The sequence below is a fragment of the Brachyhypopomus gauderio genome, unplaced genomic scaffold (assembly GCF_052324685.1).
Source record: "Brachyhypopomus gauderio isolate BG-103 unplaced genomic scaffold, BGAUD_0.2 sc81, whole genome shotgun sequence".
Taxonomy (NCBI): domain Eukaryota; kingdom Metazoa; phylum Chordata; class Actinopteri; order Gymnotiformes; family Hypopomidae; genus Brachyhypopomus; species Brachyhypopomus gauderio.
Window position 1 is genome coordinate 1139441 of NW_027506902.1, and position 20585 is coordinate 1160025.

At 39.0% G+C, this 20585-nt stretch overlaps 2 protein-coding genes across 4 annotated transcripts in view; one reads left to right on the forward strand and one right to left on the reverse strand.

Annotated features, from left to right (window-relative positions):
- Positions 1 to 2637: 2637 nt before the first annotated feature.
- On the reverse strand, positions 2638 to 19252 carry LOC143493076 (uncharacterized). 3 transcript variants are annotated; one of them, XR_013125337.1, is made up of 8 exons: positions 19124 to 19252; positions 8495 to 8661; positions 7370 to 7504; positions 7219 to 7243; positions 5194 to 5321; positions 4584 to 4619; positions 4455 to 4499; positions 2638 to 3542 (listed from the first exon to the last, which is right to left on the reverse strand). XR_013125337.1 is itself a non-coding variant. In XM_076991189.1 (8 exons), exons 1-7 carry the CDS (start codon positions 19185 to 19187, stop codon positions 4456 to 4458), a joined length of 504 nt encoding a protein of 167 aa, XP_076847304.1. In that variant the 5' UTR covers positions 19188 to 19252; the 3' UTR covers positions 2638 to 3542; position 4455. The 3 variants fall into 3 exon arrangements, 2 of the variants coding, with proteins under 2 accessions (XP_076847304.1, XP_076847305.1); XM_076991189.1 differs by having other exon boundaries at positions 5289 to 5321; XM_076991190.1 differs by lacking the exon at positions 19124 to 19252 and adding an exon at positions 12221 to 12346 and having other exon boundaries at positions 5289 to 5321.
- The window catches only part of LOC143493074 (TOG array regulator of axonemal microtubules protein 1-like), a 61228-nt gene continuing 45236 nt past the window's right edge, over positions 4594 to 20585 (forward strand). Inside the window, exon 1 of the mRNA XM_076991188.1 lies at positions 4594 to 4924. The gene's annotated coding sequence lies outside the window, so the exon portion shown is untranslated. The remainder of the gene's footprint in view (positions 4925 to 20585) is intronic.

A 20585-nucleotide genomic window follows, 5' to 3' on the forward strand; every position in this document is an offset into this window, starting at 1 on the left:
ATAGATGCAGAGGAGGAGTCAACAAAGAATTTTATTGTTCGTAAATTTGGAGACCGATAAGAACACTCGCACAACTGGCGTTCTTAAAATCATGTTGTTAAAGTTGTTCGTAAATCTCTAAGATTATTCGTTATCTAAGCACCCCTGACATGTAAACAAAACGTGGCAATTTGGAAAAATCAATACCTTAAATCGATCATATACTACTCACAAATCAACCAAAGCAAACCCTTTATTATTTTAAATGATACTTTTTAAATTATAATCAGTGTAAAAGTTTAGTGGGCTATAGGTGTAGCCATTGCAAACAACAACCTCTTAACTTACTATTACATTACTACACTGGAAAATGCATTTAATTAAGTGTAAATTATTTAAATATATACGGGATGTATATATTCCTTAGACACACACACACACACACACACACACACACACACACACACACACACACACACACACGCACGCACACACCGGCCACTTTATTAGGTACACCTTGCTAGTACCGGGTTTTAAATTGAATGTCGTGTGGAGAATGAATTAATATAAAATACCTTTCCCAAATTATATTTGTCTTATAAACAAATGTAAGCGTAACCCATTAGATGATTAAAACCCATTAAAACTCTATTTTTTACTATTAGGAACATAGAACTGAAAGACACACACACACACACACACACACACACACACTCACAAATATGCATAAACACACAGTAACTTAGTAATGATGATAATCACTTACACTGTGCCGATTGACCGTTACAATGAATGAAACTACTAAAGCATCACCAAATTATAGCATACAGTTGGAACGGAGACATTCCAGAATGTGCGGTGACAGGATTTTGGTCAATCATAGCTGTTGCTATGTGACACCCTCGTTGTACTTTGGTTCTTTAAGTTGGTTCCTTATTTATAAAGGGTGTGTTCACGACTCGTGTTTGCTGCGCACTTCGTTTAACAGATGGATAAACCAAATTAGCATGGGATCATACATTTGAGTGTTTATTGTTTCCCATACTGATTGTGAATGTATAAAAGATTAAAATATAATGAACGCATTTCTTTTGTAAAATGTTTTTTATTTCAAGTCATTCCAATTGTATGCAATTTGTACATGGTAATTAAGTCTACATTTCTACTGTAAGGAAAACCTATTCTTGGAAAGACTTGATTTTGTGAAACCTACTGTCATAGCACCCAAATGAATCAGAAGAATAAATACCCGATTTTGGGGTTAATAGCCACAGGCTAGACATAGGCTATGATATGTTCAATAGGGAATAAGTCTCTGTGTGAGGAGCATTTGATTTTGGCAAGGGCCATGCTGATCTCAGATGTCACGCCTAGCCCGACCCCCATATCAATCATGTTTCATTTAATCGTTTTGCGTTCTGTGTTCTAATAAGTTTCCTGTTTGGTTTTTGATTTGTCTTGTCTGGTTGTATATTGCGTCATGTTTAGTTTGATAGTGTTTGTACGTGTTCATTAGGATTCATGTGTAATTATGTTTGCTTGTTCTAGCGTTTAGTCTCTTGTCAGTGTGTGTCATGTTAGTTTTATTTAAATATCTTTGTGTTATTTAGTGTTGTCTTTGGAGTTCCTTGCATTTTCTATTTTACTATTTGTCCAGTGTATCTTATTTGATTTATCATGCTGCTCCGATCTCGTTCAGTTAGAGTCTATTCAAAAGTAAAGCCTCATTGGCAAGATCCACTCCCTCAGCAAGTGTCTACCTAGTGATTGAGCAACACCACGTTACATCATACATCACTATGCATTTGTATGCCATCACAACATGGCATATTGAGCAGTGAGCATATAGGTGAACGGATTCAAAGGGTAATTTCAGAGGCTTATTGATGGTGGGCCAGAGAAATAACAAATGCGTCATAAAGAACAGGATCAGCCCTTGAGAGGAACCTGATTTTGGCCTGATTCAACCTCATTTTATACCTCAAATCTAACTGGAAACACGGCACATAGAACAGTGGTGCACACTGGTGAAATGGGTCAGAGGGGCAATTTCAGAGGCTTGCTGTAGACCTCCAAGATGTCGGGCCAAGAATTTCATAAGTACTCCCCCCACCAGAATAAAGGAAGCTCCCACTTGCAAATAATCACAGTGTAACTCAGTGTAAATTACCCTATAGTAACTTGACCACGAAGGATTTAACCTGCTTTCATGCAACCGAATCCAGGTTAAATTCAGCCAGGATAAACAGCATATCCCTTTATCCCATATCTTGCTTTTTGTTCAGTACTCCTACAGTGACAAATACAGCGATAAACAATCACATGGACAGGACAATTCAAAGAGTGACGACGAGGGGCAAAACACCATGGTTTAAATATACATACTGACTATGGGAGAATGATACACAGGTGAAACGAGAGACAGGCATGACGTTAAAACCCAATGCTTTACTAATTTAACCAGCTGACTAACATTTATTTAACTTACGGACTATATTTGATTTTATTCAAAATGTATAGAATGAACCAGGTCATTGCTTTAAATATGATCATGTACTGTGATTGGTGAAAAAAGGTTTATTTAACTGTCAATTTAACTGTTTCAATTTTCAATCCACTGTCGTGGAAATTTTCTGAAAATGGATGAGGACTCAGACATGGTTAAAATGATTAATTTATTAAAAGATATAAAATATTAAAAAAGGACAAAAGACAGACACAAGACATACACAAACATGAGAGTCTAATCTAAGCATGACAACTCTGAAAGCAAGGGGGCAGTCCCCCATATACAATCTTAAACACAATTCAGCAAGTAGGTTATCTTAAGCACAGCATGTTCCAAAACATAGGTACCCAGCAGGCTACTTTGTCTCACATGTGTGTATCTCCTAATATGGAGCTTTCTAGATTTAGCGGAAGAAACTGATGTATCAGTTGAATGCAGAGAAAGCTAAATGACCCAAGTATCATAGACTAGTGACAACCAGTTAACAAAGTGTTCTTACCCTTCACACTCTCCCTGACCTGGGTCACAGTATAGCACACATATGCATAATATGAACTAAACATGGTTACACTGAATCACACTACTTCATTATTGTAGTCATTCTGCTTAGTCAGAATGACATGTACTAAATCATAAAGTTCATAATGATCTCTCATAATCTAAATGACATGATCAAGAATAACAATTTCAAGAATCAAGAATCACATAATCAAGAATGACATAATTTCTGTCACATCCACCAACAAGTTTCTCTCAATCAATAAAATTAAAATGTTTGAACTCCAACCCTCATTAGGTTTATAACAGTCCACCTGTGCAATATATATTATATAAATATATAATATTAACTATTTATTAACTATTTAGCTATTTAATTTTACTAACATTATAATATTTCATATTAATCTATTACTATAAGTATTTATAACACTAATAATGTATGTATATACATTACACACACATATATAGCAGTATATAGATAAATATATAGCAGTATATAGATTATAAAGACTTCAGGTCTCCAGTTGGCAGTTCATCATTTTAAGCAACTGTCCTAAAGACAAACACACACACACACAATAATATAATTACTTGGGGAAATAAATCAGTATCTCCATAAAAACAACTGTATATTCATTGCAGCATGTTACATCTTATATTTGGGTATTTTTAGGCATGTTTCCTTCATTGTTTTGGAATAATGGCACTTTTAGTTTTTAGATCTTTACCCTTGAAGTTGTCTGAAACTAGAAGTCGTTATTAACTTGATGTTTAATTTATTTAATGTTAACATATTAAACATGTTGGGACAAATACACTTTATATCATATAAATCTTTAAATTATCAGGGAAATAACAGTTTGGACCAGCTATGGAAGACCTGATGACATTACATTAAACTTCCTGAACTGAAATGAACAGGGGAAACCATTTAAAACACATATTTGTACCCAAATCTATGGTGCCTCCTGGCTCAGAGGGCTTATCAACAAGAAGACATGTTTACACTTTTCCTGCTATTGGAAAAACTACATGTAGCCCATTTATTGCATGTCCTACTGGCTGTAAAGGAAGGCAGAGAGCTCTGTATTGGAACTATTTATAAAGGGAAAAATATAGAGATTTTGGAAGATCTGAAACAGTTTTTATAATGTCCTACAAAGCCAAAACAGACTACAAAAGTGCACCAAGATATCATGATGAGCTTATAAATTACATAAGGATTTGGGGGCTGAGGTGGTGGTATGGGGGCCCCTAATGAAGAGAGCATGTTGTTTCTGATGACAAAGCAACCAGTGGGACTGAAGACTAACTCGTAATACTACTTTAACCACTTCATTTGTCCCAACATGCATGACAGGAACTAAATGCGCTCACAAAAACGCCCCAAAGATTAATCTCAAAATGACCCCTATCATTTTTTGTATGCTGAATATATTTTTCATAGTTAAATATATACACATACCTCAAAAGATAAAACGGCAGATGATAATGACAATCGCCAGCCACTCTGGAAGGAGGGAGAATTACAAACTGGTGTTAACAGAAGAGCCATGTAAATATGGGGAAGAACCATCTGTGTCCTTATACTCACTGTAGGCAGCTAAACTCAGAGCGTAGTTATACGGCCCTTTGAAAACAGAACAGAAAGCCCATCAGACAGGTTGCAGCTGATATACAGGAACACTTCCAAACATCCACTTGGCAGCAGTCTTATGGGTTACTCAATACACTATACACTTGTGTGGTGGGTGTGGCTAAAAGTGTTTTGTAAGATCTTTTTAACGTCTCAAATTTCAAATAAGCAGTCGTCAAAGCAGAAATGCTGAAGATAATACACACATCATGTTGGAAGTGTTTTTAGGAGTTTATTTGCTTAGACTTGTAGGTATGGATTACAAGCATTGTCAAGGGCTACCTAGAATGCTTAATAAGGTAGGACACGGGTGCCCTGTTGGTGCCCTGCACTCCATTGCCAAAATATGTATTTGAGAGATATTTGCATAGGCTGTCTGTGTACTCACTGTCTGAGATTTAATGCAAGTTGCCATACTTGAAATTAAATAAAATGGTACCCAGAACACTGTGCACAGACAGGTGTACATTGACTGAAACAACAATGCAGTAGCAACTCTACAGTGTAATGAATGCTGCATAATTACTGGCTGTATTCCATGACTGCATAGTTCAAGCAAATCACTGACCTCAAGCTTGACATTTTTTCATTTGGTTTGTAGCGTATCCATTGATGTTTACATCTATAGGTGTCAGTGGAACGCTACATCCGACTCTTACATACCTATATTGGGCACAGGGATTGTGGAGCTCTTACCTGCAACAACAAAGCACACATTGCTTGATCAAATATTGAGGATTGAGAATCGTGAGTGGCTTTGTTGCCTGAATCAAATATGTGCACAGTCACCTTAGAAGCACTGGGACTTTTGCAAAGCTTGTAGTCACTATAAAAGTGACTGAACATTTGAACATCATTTGTTCTGATTTGTGTCATCAAAATTATAATTTGTGCTGGTTAGATTGTTCACATATTAACATAATATTTCAGTTCTGGTTTATGCTAAAGAGTGTGCTGCATTAAACTTTAAGCAACTCAAAATTAAGGGATAACCTGTAACCCGTATCGTGTTGTCTTGCTGACTATGCTGGACTGGTATTTCCTGCTCTCTGTAACCACATCTCCTGTTTAACCCTCACAGTTGTGCTCTCTCCAGCACTTCGAATTTAAGCTCACAAAGACCCGTGCGCATGTCTGCTGAGCCACTCTCCATTCCTGGTCTATAGACCTGCACGTATGCTTCATAAATGCTGTTTGTTTTTGTCATGGGGAGCAGGAAATACTGAATGAGGAAGTTGTGAATGCCTAACCCATTGCAACTAGAGCGTGACATAGTACCGCACGGTCCCTTGATTGAGTTGCATATGGTTTAATGCACCTAAAACCCAATAAACCAAATCCAAACCAGCACAATCATTTATACTGCACTCCTGACCCCCCCCCCCCCTCCATTTAAATAAAAACACAATATACAAAATGTTCAGCTTGTATTTAGCGTAACAGTAACATTGGTTTGAGAAACTATGGCCTATGCAGCAGAAGGGAAGCCCTGTGAAGTTCATTGACAATCGCAGCAAACCATGTTTCCTCTGCGGTAGAACTTCGCTTCCGTGAATGAACTCCTCTTCCTGAATGACCTCCTGCTGGTTTCTATGTTTTCTATAACTGTCACAAGATATGAGCTTTGTGCAGCTGTCATGCTTGTGTTCTCCTAACCGACTTCACTCAAAGGGTAAATCTGTGCAGTCATAGCTTCCATTTGCACATGTGTACATGTATCTCTCCACTACTGTGACTCACTGCATGTGCAACCACCCTTTTTTGCTGATTTTTGTGTTATACGTGAAGCTACGCTGCCTTCTGACTTTGTGAAACATTATTAGATCTGCTGTAGGTCTGCTACACATGACTTTGTGGGAAAGGCAGTGCTAGAGGATCAAAGGGTGTGAAAGGGACAGTGTAAACGAATGAGCTCGAGGAGATAGGCAGGGGCAACACCATGATGAACTTAATCCATTACATTTGGTAGATGTAAAGACTAGCTGTCAAGTTTCAGACGAACTGATGACAGCTGATCAAAGAGCAGGGAGACTTAGAAAATATAAAGACATTTATCAGTATTCTTGCATCATTATCACTGACCAAAGGCAAATGTGTATACAGTTTTGTTAAATTACTTAACATGGGTCTCAAAAGGTGATAATGAGCCAATGAAGCTTTTTAAAACCTCGAGCTGACCTAACAGGCCTTCAACATCAACAGCCAGGTTTAAGAAATGAACTATTACTAGTACAGCCTAAGTTGTATCAGCATATTGTTTCACGTAGAGTTTTCAATCTGTGATACATAAAGATATGGGGGAATCATTACTAATAATAATCTGAATGTGGAATTTAAGGCCACAATTATATCATTTCATGATAATTGTGGTCTTGCTGGTGTCCCACTGCTTTGAGTTCATCACTGAATCTTGCCTGAGTGGTGAAGTGTGAGTTTTGAGGTGAACCGAGTACACACTGCACTTGCATCCTGCTGTCTTTGAGGTGTGCGTATATACTGTTTCAGCACGGCATTACAGCAGACACTACACATATCTATCTGTCTGCCTGTCTAGAAACACTGAAGTATCCTAAAAAAGGCCAAGAATACTCACATGGGCACTGCAGCGTCTTGGTGTACTGCAGAAAAATAAACCATTTACAAAACATCAAAATGGTACAACTTGGTCAAACTGCAATAACACTGATTCATTTGAAGGCTGTATGTAAAGTAAATATTATGAGGATGAATTATAGGTGACATACATCACTGGTCACACAAGTGATGTGAAAGGACAGTGTAGTTTCGCAGGTATCCATGGTGATGGACGTATTCGTGGCAGAGATGACAGGGTAATCTTTGTCGATGTTTCCATCCATGTTAGTGGCTACAACCATGTCCTGGAAAGGGGATCCAACATGAAGAGCAGAGGGGTGAGTAAAGGGAATGGATATAAGCATGCAGACATGAGCATGTCTACAATGCCATGTGATTTATAAGCACACCAAAAGGTCCATATTTCCACAATTCAGTATCTGAAGACTGAATAGCAAGGAAATTAGCCAACAGGCTTAATGAATACTCTTGCTAGCTTTTAATTAGTTAAAATCAGTGTAACGGTGGCACGTAACACAAGCAGCCAGCGACTAGAGGGAGGCAACGATTTGTTAGTCTGATTCCCCACAGGTTGCCCCACTTCATATAAGCAACAAAGCCCAGTCACACACACACAAAGTTTGCAATTAAAATGGTAAATTGTACTGGCAATCCCTGGCACTCCTCCCTGTTTGTGAAGGATTGTTGTCAAAGACAAGTTATTTATATAGTTTATTTATACAACATATGTTGTCACAAAGCAGCTTTACAATCACATGGGTCCAGATCCCTAATGAACAAGCCTGGGGTGGGACTGACAAGGAAAAACTCCCTAGGCGGGATTAGAAAGAAACCTTGGGAGGACTCAAATGGAAACCCATCTTCCATTGGGTGGCTCAGCTAGTCCATATTTATGGTTCCATGTCAAGACTGAGCAGTCACTTCAGTGTGGATTTGGACATTGTCCCTTGTGTCTGTCTAAAGTTTGATTGAATCCCAGACATGCCTAAACCATGAAGAAGCATCCTCAGGATGTAATTTTTTTGTTTTGTAATCTGCTATGAGTAACATCCTAGTTAATCCTAGTTAATTATGCCAAATCACAGCTGAGGTGCAACTTCTATTCATAATCCCCATTTTCTCTGCTGATATGTCAAAGAGGGACAACTAGCTAAATAACAAAACAGTTAAGCAATTCAGTAGCTACTTGAGTCTGTGCACTGATGAGACACTGTGGAAAGAGGCTGAGGGAGAGAGTTGCTAGGATGAAAGAGCTGCAAGGATGGGGTGTTTACATTAATAGACCAATGGGAATCGCAGGAGGGGTCCTGCATGGCCTTGATGATGTAGTCAGGCAGCTTGTGGATGACGTGGTTGTTTTCTTGTATTCCAGCACACGTGTCAGTGTCAGCAAGAGGTTTTGCCAGAGACAGGATGGTAATGCTCAGTAGCAGCACCAGAACTGAAACACACACACACACACAGTAATTATTATTATAATATTTATAATAGTAATCAACATTACTATTATTATAATAATAATAGTAATGTTGATAATCCCAACTTTTTTGCTATTTCTATGTTTATGTTCTATGCCATTTCTTTGTCTCTATGCATACCAGGGCTGGACTGGGACAAAAAATTGGCCCTGGCATTTTTGGTTTAGACCGGCCCCTCATATTCAGTGTGGGCATATCTTTTGCTAATATTACTTTTGCTAATAAGTTTAAATGCTGTAATTTCACTTTTTTGAGTGCTTTTTAAAACATGTTGAACCACAGCAGAGGCTACAAATTCAAACTTCTATGCAGCCTTTCAACACACCCTTAACCTAAATATCTAAAATGCTATGATAGCTAAAACGGACACTTGTTGCTCATCCAAAACTTCAGTCTTGACCATTTGCTATTTTATCAGAATAAGAGCGTGTGGCTGCCAGATTTTGGGAAATATGCTAATTAATTAATTGTTATAATTAATTAATTAATACTGATACTAATCAATCGTCATTGCTCATCATTCTCATGTAATAAAGTCCCTGTGTTATCCTAACGTTACTACCTGCTTATGTACTACACTTTCCCGCTCAGTCTGTCCCACGGTTTCTCTTTCACAAGCCTGCATCTCTGGCTGCTGCTCTCTCTGTCTACATCAGAGTCCTGCACGGGTCCGTTTTTTGAGACCCGTACCCACCCATACCCGCAGAGTACAGCACCCACCCACCCACCCACCTGCGAACCCGTGGCTATTTCAAAGTTAAATCCGTACCCGCCCGGACCCGTTAATATTCCCGTTACCCACCCGTGGCCGTGACAAATCGAAAGTATTCCTATAGAGCACTTTATTTTACAACGCGCCTCTGAAAAAACGTCATTACAACACAAAATAAAATCTAAGGTTGCTGTGCAGGAACAGTATTCCTATCTAAAAGTAGCAACTGGTAAAACGCAAGAAAATGTATGTAGCCAACCGGTGCCATAACACAACGCAAAACGAGAGGGAACAAATGCCAGTATAACAACTAAATAAAATCGCATAGGTTCACAAATCTATCCTAGGTTACTGTGCAGGAACAGTATATCGTCCACAGTGCCAGGTTTGAGCTGCGTTCTGCGCTCTTGGATCACAAATCCTAAACGCTGTTCTCTATCGTCATTTTTCCTTGTTCTAATACGGTCACCCATTTAGCTTCGTAACCACAAAACAAGCTACAATAAATGCCCGGTACTGCGTTATAACCAGCCTCTGTGTTATGCGGGGTGTACGAAGACGCACAAACCGCTGGGGTTTTGTAATAGGAGCCCAAATGCCAAACCATAAACAAAAACAATGAACTGAAACCTCCGCCACAAGGAATGCGGGAAAAGCGAAAAAAAAGAAACTCCCTTGAATAAGTATACTCAGAAGGGAAAACCCGAGGAGAACTCGACGCGAGGTAAGTATAAAAATAAGAAAAAAAAATCACTAGTGAAAACAAAACGCAGAATGGATCAGACGCGAAGAGGACAACAGCAAGAAACAAATAAATAAATAAATAACCGACAACTAACGAACGCGGAATGAGATCAACGCGAATGAGGAAAACTGAAATCAAAAGAACAACCAAAATGACGCGGAACGAAGTCAACGCGACAAACGGGAGAGAAGTAAAGGAAACGAAAACCGTCAGGGAAGGACTGACAATCAAGCCAAACGCGGCGAAAAACAAAACCCTTCCAAATCAAACCAAAAACTGGATAGGAAGAATATAGCGGGAGGAAAACTTGAGAATGGCCCAAAGGCATAACCGCGGGAAGTAGGGGTGCTGGGGGTGCTGCAGCACCCCCTGTGGGCACTACGAGTATAACTTCAAACATCTGTAACTAAAGAAAAATTATAGATACCAAAAAATAAAAATGAATAAAAACAAACAACTGAAAATAATCATTTAGTAAATATTGTTACTACTACTCCTACTAATAATAATAATCTGGTTACAGTCCTTTCATCATCCACAGCAGCTAAATGGTGACCGAGTGCGCCTGGAACTTAAAATGCTTGGTGATGTCATTCAAGGTTCACAGTGCAACAGCGTGCAGGACATAGCAACAAGCATATCTAAGCTATATCCTCCAACACGAAGTGTTTTCCAACAAGCTGAAAACTTTATAAAGCTTTGCCTCAGCCTTCCTGTCTCAGCCGCTTCATCTGAGAGAACGTTCTCTGCTCTTCGCCGCCTGAAAACCTGGTTACACACTACAATGACACAAAAGAGACTGACACATCTAGCACTTACGCATGTGCACAGTCACATTTTGGAGAGTTTGGACATTCACGTTTTAATGAAGACTTTCATTAGCGCCAACCATGAGAGAAAGGCTACGTTTGGGGTTATATGAGACGGGTTTATAAGAAGGTAGCAAGGTTGCCAAGATCGCTTGGAGTGAGATTTGAACCTGGAGGCGGTGGCGAGTGTAACTTGTCGGGGGGGGGTGGTGAACGTAAAATGGACACAAATTAAGTAATATATCGCGATCGATCGCCGGTGGTTGGCGCCGGAGCGAACTAGTAACTCATTGAATCATAGATGTGGATCAGATGTAAATAAACTAGATTTTTATTTTCGGCGTGAGAAATCGGATGTGTGGCGTGAGAGCGTGTAGGTAGTGGTAGGACAGTGGTTTGTCCTGCCGCTGTGCAGAGTGCATTTCTCTGTTAAATAGTTGGTGTATATGTATCTTGTGTGCTGTACTTGCTGTCAAACTCAGAGTGTAGGGCTTGTATTTGCATATTTGCTGTGACGTTGTAAAGCGCAACACTACCCCCCCCCCCCCTTCAGCACCCCCTAAGCAAAATACCTTCCCGCGGCTATGCCCAAAGGGCGCAGGAGTGAATACTCGAAACGACAGGGGATAGAGGAGAGAAAACACAGTAGAGAAAGCACCGGGAGAAATACAATGGAAAATCACGATACCGGCTGACCGCTTGAAAGACCAAACAACTCAGCGAAGATGATCTGCAGTCGACTTCCTTAAGAAGGATGAAATCCGGCTGCGGATCATTTTCGCTGATTGCGAGATGTAGACTGTGAACGCCCTCTGGTAGTCACAACGTGAGTAGTGGAGGGCCCTGCCCTGACAGAGGACCGCGAGCGCCCTCTAGTGGTCATGGGCGGGGCAGCGCTGGGGCCTGCCCTGACACTCTGCTCATGTTTCCGCTGGAAAAGAACCGAAGTTTGGGTATTACCCCAGAACGGATGAAGAGTAAAGTTCATCCCGCTCTGGTTAACGGAGCTACGGTATAAGTAAGCTCCCCTGAGCTTTGCCCCACGACCGGGAGGCGGTAATCAGGCAAAAGGTAACACTATGTTCATTACGTAGCAAATAAAAGCCTACTAAAAATGACCACTTATTTAACTTACCCGCCCGCATACCCACCCGTAAAATTGCGGTATGTGTAAAACCCACCCGTTTCAGCATCTATTTGCCCGGACCCGCGGGTACCCGGTGAAGGACTCTAATCTACATTATTGACACTCTTACATTCCTTCGCGCGTAACTTCTCCGCTCCCCCTTTCTGCCGCTTCTGTTGCTCCATGCTGCCTCTCCTTTAACAACGCGCTCAGCACTGAACGTAGCGGGAGTTACAGCGGACCACGCAGAGAAAGGGTGGGACCGCTTTCGTCCTATATCCTGATTGGTTCAGTTCACTGTCTATATTCAAGATGGGCCAATGGGCCGCCCCATCTAAATTGTGGGCCGGTGTTTGTCGAATTCCTACTCCCCGGCAGAATCCTACTCCCCGCGCGTGCACGCGCACGTAGACGTTTCAGACGATAATCGCGATTTCCGTTGTTTCTATGCACAGCACGTAGCACTCAGGAGGAGCTAATGCCTTTCAAGAACTATACTATAATTACTATAACTATACTATAAACTATAATTTTAGTATATATATAAAATATTTAGTATATATATATATATATATATATATATATATATATATATATATATATATATATATATATATATATATATTAGTATATAATATAACTAAAATTATATAATATAACTAAATATATATATATATATATATATATATATATATATATATATATATATATATATATATATATATATATATAATATAACTAAAATTATATAATATAACTAATATATATATATATATATATATATATATATATATACTATATATATATAGTATATAATATAACTACTCGGAGTAGGATTTTGGCAGGCGTTTTGACAGTTTTGCCAAATGGTGTCGGAATTCGGCACAACACCTGTTTCTTAGAGAAAAAGTGAAGAAAAAAACTCCATCGGCCCCTTGACGACTGTCGGCCCACCGTGCAAATGCCCGGTAGACCAGATTACCAGTCCAGCCCTGATGCATACTATGCTTGAGAAGTTTCTTTACAATTCCATCAGGGGTGCGTTTCCCAAAATGTTTGTAACACTAAGTACTTCGTACCTCGTAATTAAGAATATTCTTAAATTTAGGAGGGTTTTCCGAGGGTTTTTCCGAAACTCTTTGTAACTATCATTGTACTTCAACTTGTTCGTAACATAAGAGCGTTCTGGTCCATTCATAACTCACTAGCTCGAAGTAGCACGAAGCGCACGTGTAGTTTTTCCTCAAATAGGAAAGACCACTAATTTCCCTTTAAAGCCTTGCGCTGGTTCTACGCATGGCATTTGCACATTTGCAAATGTAAAAATATTAAATTATGGAAATTCACATTTTTTTATGTAAGTGCATCTCTTACATCCAATGGAAACAAAAAGCAAAGCTGCTAGCTTGTATGATGTAGTTTGTGGTCAGTGTGTTCCTAGTATAAAATAAACTTTGGTTGTATGTATCATGGTTTAGTGATGTCACAACAACCCACTATGAAGGTCTTTTTTTATCTGAGCATAAATATACATCGTTTAAATTTATTAAAGTCCTTTAATTCACATCAAACAAATAATAACTTTTTTGTTTGATATTGATGTTTGATGGAAATACACGAGATTATTTGTTGATTAAATTAAAAGATGTAAATAAATACATTAAATAATTGAATAAAATGCATTTAGTATTTAGTAGTAGTATTACATTAAATTAGTACATTAATTTGTACATATAAATTAGTACACATAAAAATCCTAATGAATACATATAATAAGTTAATAAGCTTGACATGACTTAACCAATGAAATGGAATGATTAATCATTTACATATAGAAATTAAGGCCAGACCTATTTGATATAGTGATGTGTGTTTGTTGTTCGTTATATGTTAATAAACATAATCTAGACTTCAAGGCATTCAGTGGGGGGCAAAGTTTACAATCATTCACCACTTGAATAATGAATAAGGAATCAATCAAGTCACTGAAAAGAAATGTTGTCCTGCACCGTTTAAAATCTCATATACTATGTCTGTAGATTTGTTTGTTTGTTTGAATTTTAGTATTTGTGTGAGTTCGTCTTTGGAAAAATCCAGTTTGTTTTGCGGTTTGGCCTGCTTCTTGATGCATGAAACGTTGTGTGCATATGATATGCGATGGATACTAATTGAAAGTGTAAAGTAATTACTTATTACTTATGATTTTTTCCTTAATTATTTTCATAATTATATTTTATGGTATAATAATGAAAAAAATTATGTAAATCAGTGGTCCGGTTTTCGATTAGCGGAGCTTTTCCAGCATAGATGCAGAGGAGGAGTCAACAAAGAATTTTATTGTTCGTAAATTTGGAGACCGATAAGAACACTCGCACAACTGGCGTTCTTAAAATCATGTTGTTAAAGTTGTTCGTACATCTCTAAGATTATTCGTTAAGCACCCCTGACATGTAAACAAAACGTGGCAATTTGGAAAAATCAATACCTTAAATCGATCATATTCTACTCACAAATCAACCAAAGCACTCCCTTTATCATTTTAAATGATACTTTTTAAAATGATAATCAGTGTAAATGATTTGATCATTTGATTGGTAACAAGTTTAGTGGGCTAGGTGTAGCCATTGCAAACAACAACCTCTTAACTTACTATTACATTACTACACTGGAAAATGCATTTAATTAAGTGTAAATTATTTAAATTCATATAAAACACCTTTCCCAAATTATATTTGTCTTATAAACAAATGTAAGCGTAACCCATTAGATGATTAAAACCCATTAAAACGCTGTTTTTTACTATTAGGAACATAGAACTGAAAGACACACACACACACACACACACACACACACACACTCACAAATATGCATAAACACACATTAACTTAGTAATGATGATAATCACTTACACTGTGCCGATTGACCGCTACAATGAATGAAATTACTAAAGCATCACCAAATGATAGCCTAGTTGGAACGGAGACATTCCAGTATGTGCGGTGACAGGATTTTGGTCAATGTGTATTCGTTTCTTGGTTTTCCACGCCTTTCGTTTAATTTGGTTTTAATTTGGTTTGGTTATTGCTTTCACCTGTGTTGCATTTAATTCCTTGTTCTTCTATTTAGTCCTCTCGCTTTTCTCCATAGTTGTCTGTCATTGCGTCTTGGCCATGTATGTGCGTCTGAGTTGCTGGTAAAAGTCTACTAGATTAACCTGATCCTGGTAACTCTCTTTTCCAGTCGTATTATACAAGTTTTGCCATTTGTCTTTCACATTTGTGTCTCTTTGAGGAGATTACGGTTTTGTTCTTTCATGTAGGCCTCCTCGGTTAGAAGCGCTTATTTGGAGTTGTTTTGAGTCACGGTGTTTCGTTTAATTAGAGAGAAGTTTTCTATTGGTTTTTGTTTTTGCCTTTCTTGTTTAAAGTCGAATCTACGTGATTCTTATGTTTAAGTAACGTGGTGTGGGTGTTATTTTGGTATTCGTCTTGTCTGATTCTCTTAGTCGGATCGATCACGTAGTCTTGTTACTCCTTGCGACTTTTTCGAGTGTAATGTTCAATCTGTGTTCTTCCGAATCAGTTTAGTCGTGATGTTATGCACATGCATATTTTTAATTGTATTTCTTGCGTATGTATTATAGTCTAGGATTGTTTAGTGTTGTGTCGGGTTAATCATGCCTCGTCCATCCCGGAAGGGTTCGTCAAGTGTTCGTGTGGGTTATTCGTCTCTCTCCCTTACTACGGAGAGTTTAACCCCTTGTGTACCAAATAAAAGTAGGCTCTCTTCGCAAGTATGTTCGTCCTCAGGTTTTTAGGAGTCCAGACGCTACACTTCATAGTAGGGTGCTGTGCTACTAGGCCTACCCACTAGTTAAAGAGAGGAACATACTAAATAGGCTCTACATTATTCACGCTAGATGATTTTTTCTGCTTTGTAGTGTATGCGATGCAATCAGGGGCGAGGCTAGGGTATTTTTAGTGGTGCTAGAGCACCACCGTGAAGTTGCTCAGCACCCCCTGGCTCAACACATTTTTTAAATATTATATTATGCAAGAACCTTGCTCTGCACCTGCGCAATACTTTGGTATTGTGCTTCTGTGAGCACTGGGGGCTGGGCACCCCTAAAGACCAGATCCTAAAATCGCCCCTGGATGCAATTACGTTTTCGAATATAATCATTAGGTGACTTCGTGTTAGTACTATGCAAATATGTTGCTGCCGTGCTTTGACTAGACACAAGGGCGTACCGGGGTGGCAAATGCCACCCTAAAAGAAAGCCCTGTTGCCACCCCAGTTGACGGCAACGAATAAAAAAAACTGGGCAATTTGGAGATTCGCGTTCGTAAATGCCAATGTCCGGCTGCAGTGAATCCAGCACGAGAACGTCAGAGCGGCAAAAGACTGATTAGTTTGGAAACGTGAAGTGGCGCAAAGCGAGGGAACCAGTTAAGTGTCTAAACTCTGGGTATGTTAACTCTGGGTTCACTAAAGCCCCGAGTTTTCTGTTGCAGAAAGCGGGTTAAGTGTCAACTCGGTCAAATTGACTTCAAATAAAATTCTTTTTTCCCTAAATAAGTGTGATGGGGACATAGTTTAATATTTCGTGTATAATGTATCTATTGCTAAATCCCCAAATTAACCTAAAAATACTCCCCCAGGCTAAAATGTTGTTAACACAATCCGATGTGGGTAAATATATGTTCTGAGTAAACAAAATCAATGTCCAGAACCTCGTTTGAGTGCCATGACCCTTATTGCCACTTTTTTGTTTATGCTCAGTACAGCTCAGTCCATAGATTTTCATGGGTACGTTTTTCTTGGAATAGTTTGTCCTTGTACAAATGCTTCCTGCAACGCAACCACTCTGACAGTCAGTTTGCGTTCTGTCAAACGTCTGCCATTCATCACTTGTGTCTTACTTTATTGCCTTTCCTTTGATAATGCTCACCTAAAGTAGTGTTACCATACATCTATCTCCTTTTTAAGTTTATATACATTATATGGTCGTTTATTCCTAATGAACTGTTTCACATGAAACCTCAAATGCAAGACATTGACCGCATGAGATTAAGTTTGTCTGAGTTTGTAAATGGCAACCTGTGCCCATCTGTAGAGAGTAGCCTACATACTATTTCTCATCAAACTGTGATTAAATTCAGAATATATAGGCCCCATAAATACATTTCTAGATCAGCCCCTGACTAGGCGTGAGTTGAAAAATTATCGACTTCAGTTCTTTTTCACGTAGAACGTGAATTTGAAGTTACGAAAAACCAAATGGTCAGAATATCTTGCATGTTTTGTAAGTGGTTATGAAGACTTTCGGGAATTTAAAAAATGTTAGTAGAGGTGTATTCAACTAAAATTCATAGTCGAATCTGATTCGTCAGATTTTCCCTTTAGTCGACTAATAGTCGAATCGTTTATTTATTTATTCATCTAGAGCCCCGTAAAAGGCGGCATGGTGGTGTGGTGGTTAGCACTGTCGCCTCACAGCAAGGCTCTGGGTTCGATTCTCGGTCTGGGCTGCTCTGTGTGGAGTTTGCATGTTCTCCTTGTGCCTGCGTGGGTTTCCTCCGGGTACTCCGGTTTCCTCCCACAGTCCAAAGACATGCGTGTTAGGTTGATTGATCACTCTAAATTGCCCGTGAGTGTGTGCGTGTGTGTTGGCCATGCGGTGGACTGGCGACCCGCCCATGGTGTACCCTGCCTTCGCCCGGAGATGCTGGGATTGGCCCCCCGTGACCCTGACTAGTGGGATTAAGCGGTTCAGATAATGGATGGATGGAGCCCCGTAAACGGAATCCCGTTCTCATTCGGGACTTTTTTCCACTTCAAAGTAAAAACCTAAAACACTCAAATCAATAAACATGGTAGGTTGGCTTTATTCAGCTTTTATTTCTTTACTTTATTTTTTTTTAATGAAACGTTAGAGAACATTAACCGTCAATGCGTAGTGCGCAGAACTGTCGGACAGGCACTGTGCAAAATGATAAATATTTTAAATAAAATATGCCTGCCTGAAAATATAAAAAAATTGCTACACAACAGCAAAAAAATTATAAGTAAAGGTTCAAGTAACGGGGTTTAAAAAGCAAACAAAAATGTTTATAGGCCTACTTGCCGAGACGCGACGAGACGAGACCACACGACCGAAACGAGACAGCTGAATTTTATTTTATTTTTCCGCCTTACCCGTTTTAAATGGTATGCCATGTTGGTGGTTGTCGTGCGAAATGAAGGACGTTAATGACATAACTTGCACTTTGTTTGATTCATCTTTATTTTTTTCAAAATACTTTTGAAGTTTTTTTTTACATTAATATGGTAGGCTACATTTTCTGAAGGAACGAATAGGAATGTGTATTATCAACTATCAGTTAAAATAATGAGTCAGTTATCAATATTCTTATTCTTGCAACTCTTCTTTTGTTTATGCCGCTCGTGCCTGAGTCAAAAGAACACGGAATTCCCCAGTCTGCGTTCTGAATATTCAAGACGGGGATGTAGGCCTATTGTATCAGTCCGCCGTAACTGATTTATCTGGCTCTAACTGACTTTCTGCGCGTGTGTCTTTATTTTATAAGAAGTGCATTATGGCACAAACTATAGAGCAAAAAGTGCTATTTGTCCGTGGTTGATCTTGCAGTACGTTGTCTATCCGTGACGTTGTTTCGCGCAGCGTCTGCACGCTGTTCTCGTCTCGCTCGTCTCAGCCAGATTCACTTTTAGGCAATATGTATGCATACAGGCCCTCGATAACCTTACCGGATCTCCAGCAAATAATAAAATGTAATGTAATGTAAATGTAAGGGGGTGGGGTGAATTCCGAACAACTTTAAGAAGGATGTCATTTTAAGAACGGCAATTTTTGCGAGTGTTTCCCAAAAGCCTTATGCAGTTTGAATTTTAACCAGCACACGGACCGATTTTGAAATCACTTTCGTTTTCCAAAATGAAACGCAACTTTACGCAAACTGCTAGTGCAACTATAAAGCACAAAATAACTCAGGGAATTTAAATATCTTACCGAAAAGGTGAGATTTCTTCGACCTCATTGCGATACGTCCTACTCTTGATCTGGATTTCAGCATTTCCTCATATGTCACGGGTTGTGTAACAGGCTATGCCTAATCAGAGCTCGTTTCTCTTTGAAACACACACACACTCCTAGGAACAGTGACAATAGGAAAAGGATATGACCATACATGGTGTGTGTGTGAGTTTTCATGATTATTCAATGGGATCTTGCTCTTGGCATGAGCAGAAATTACACCACTTTGTAGTAAATTACACTCTCACTAAAGAACTACTTAGACTTTCCCCATTTTCTTCTTGTCAAATAACTGACAGAGTTGCACAACACTATGTACATTTTGACTCTTATGCCCTAAATTGGTAATACAGGAAATGCATGATTGGGAAACAATTGCTGAAAAAAAGGCAGAGATAAGGTGTATCTAGTTGTATTTTAGACAAGACATAAACACAATCATAAACAAAAACAGTATCCTAGCAACAGGAAGCAGCCAAACCACCTGTGAGTGGCTGACTCATAAAATGAAGGGGTTGGCAATTCATTTTCGCAAGGGGCCACATGAGAAACTGGAGCAGGTTTAGATACTTAACTAATAGTAATAATAGAGTAATAATAAACTTCTGCACAATACATATATGTACTGTATACACTATGTAGTATATCTTAATAAAAAACCCAGAATGAAACAGTACAATTATATAATGAAAATGTGGAGGACAGAATATTTATCATTAAATAGCATCATCAACTGTGCATAACATCATCAAAAGATTAAGAGAATCTGGAACGATCGCTGTGCGTAAAAGTCAAGGCCGTAACACCCTACTGGATGCTTGTGATCTCCGGACCCTTAAACGTCACTGCACCTCAAACAGGAATGTCACTGTCAAGGAAATAACAGAATGGGCTCAGGAATACTTCCAGAAATCAGTCAGTGAACACAATCCACCGTGCCATCCGCCGTTGTCAGCTGAAACTCTACAGTGCAAAGAGGAATCCATTTCTAAGCAAGCTCCACAAGCTCAGACGTTTGCACTGGGCCAGGGGTAATTTAAAATGGAGTGTGGCAAAATGGAAGACTGTTCTGTGGTCAGATGAGTCACGATTTGAAGTTCTTTATGGAACACTGGGACCAGAGCTGGCCCTTCCGTTAGGCAATATAGGCAAATGCTAAGGGCATCGTCTGTACAGGGGGGCGCTTGTGTGCATTCATTTTATTTTTATTTTTTTATATTTTTTTACAAATGAACAATTAATAAATGTGAAAACAAGCAAAGTCCACATAATCATAATTATTGTTTAATAATATTAGTCAAATTAATATTTATTATAATAACACACAACACCTATCATCTGCTTGCACCCCCGCCCGTCGGCCCGCCCCCGCGCTCTGCGCACCTTGTTACTGTTTCTCTGTGGGGAAAAAGACACCACAGAGTGAGTGACATCTCCT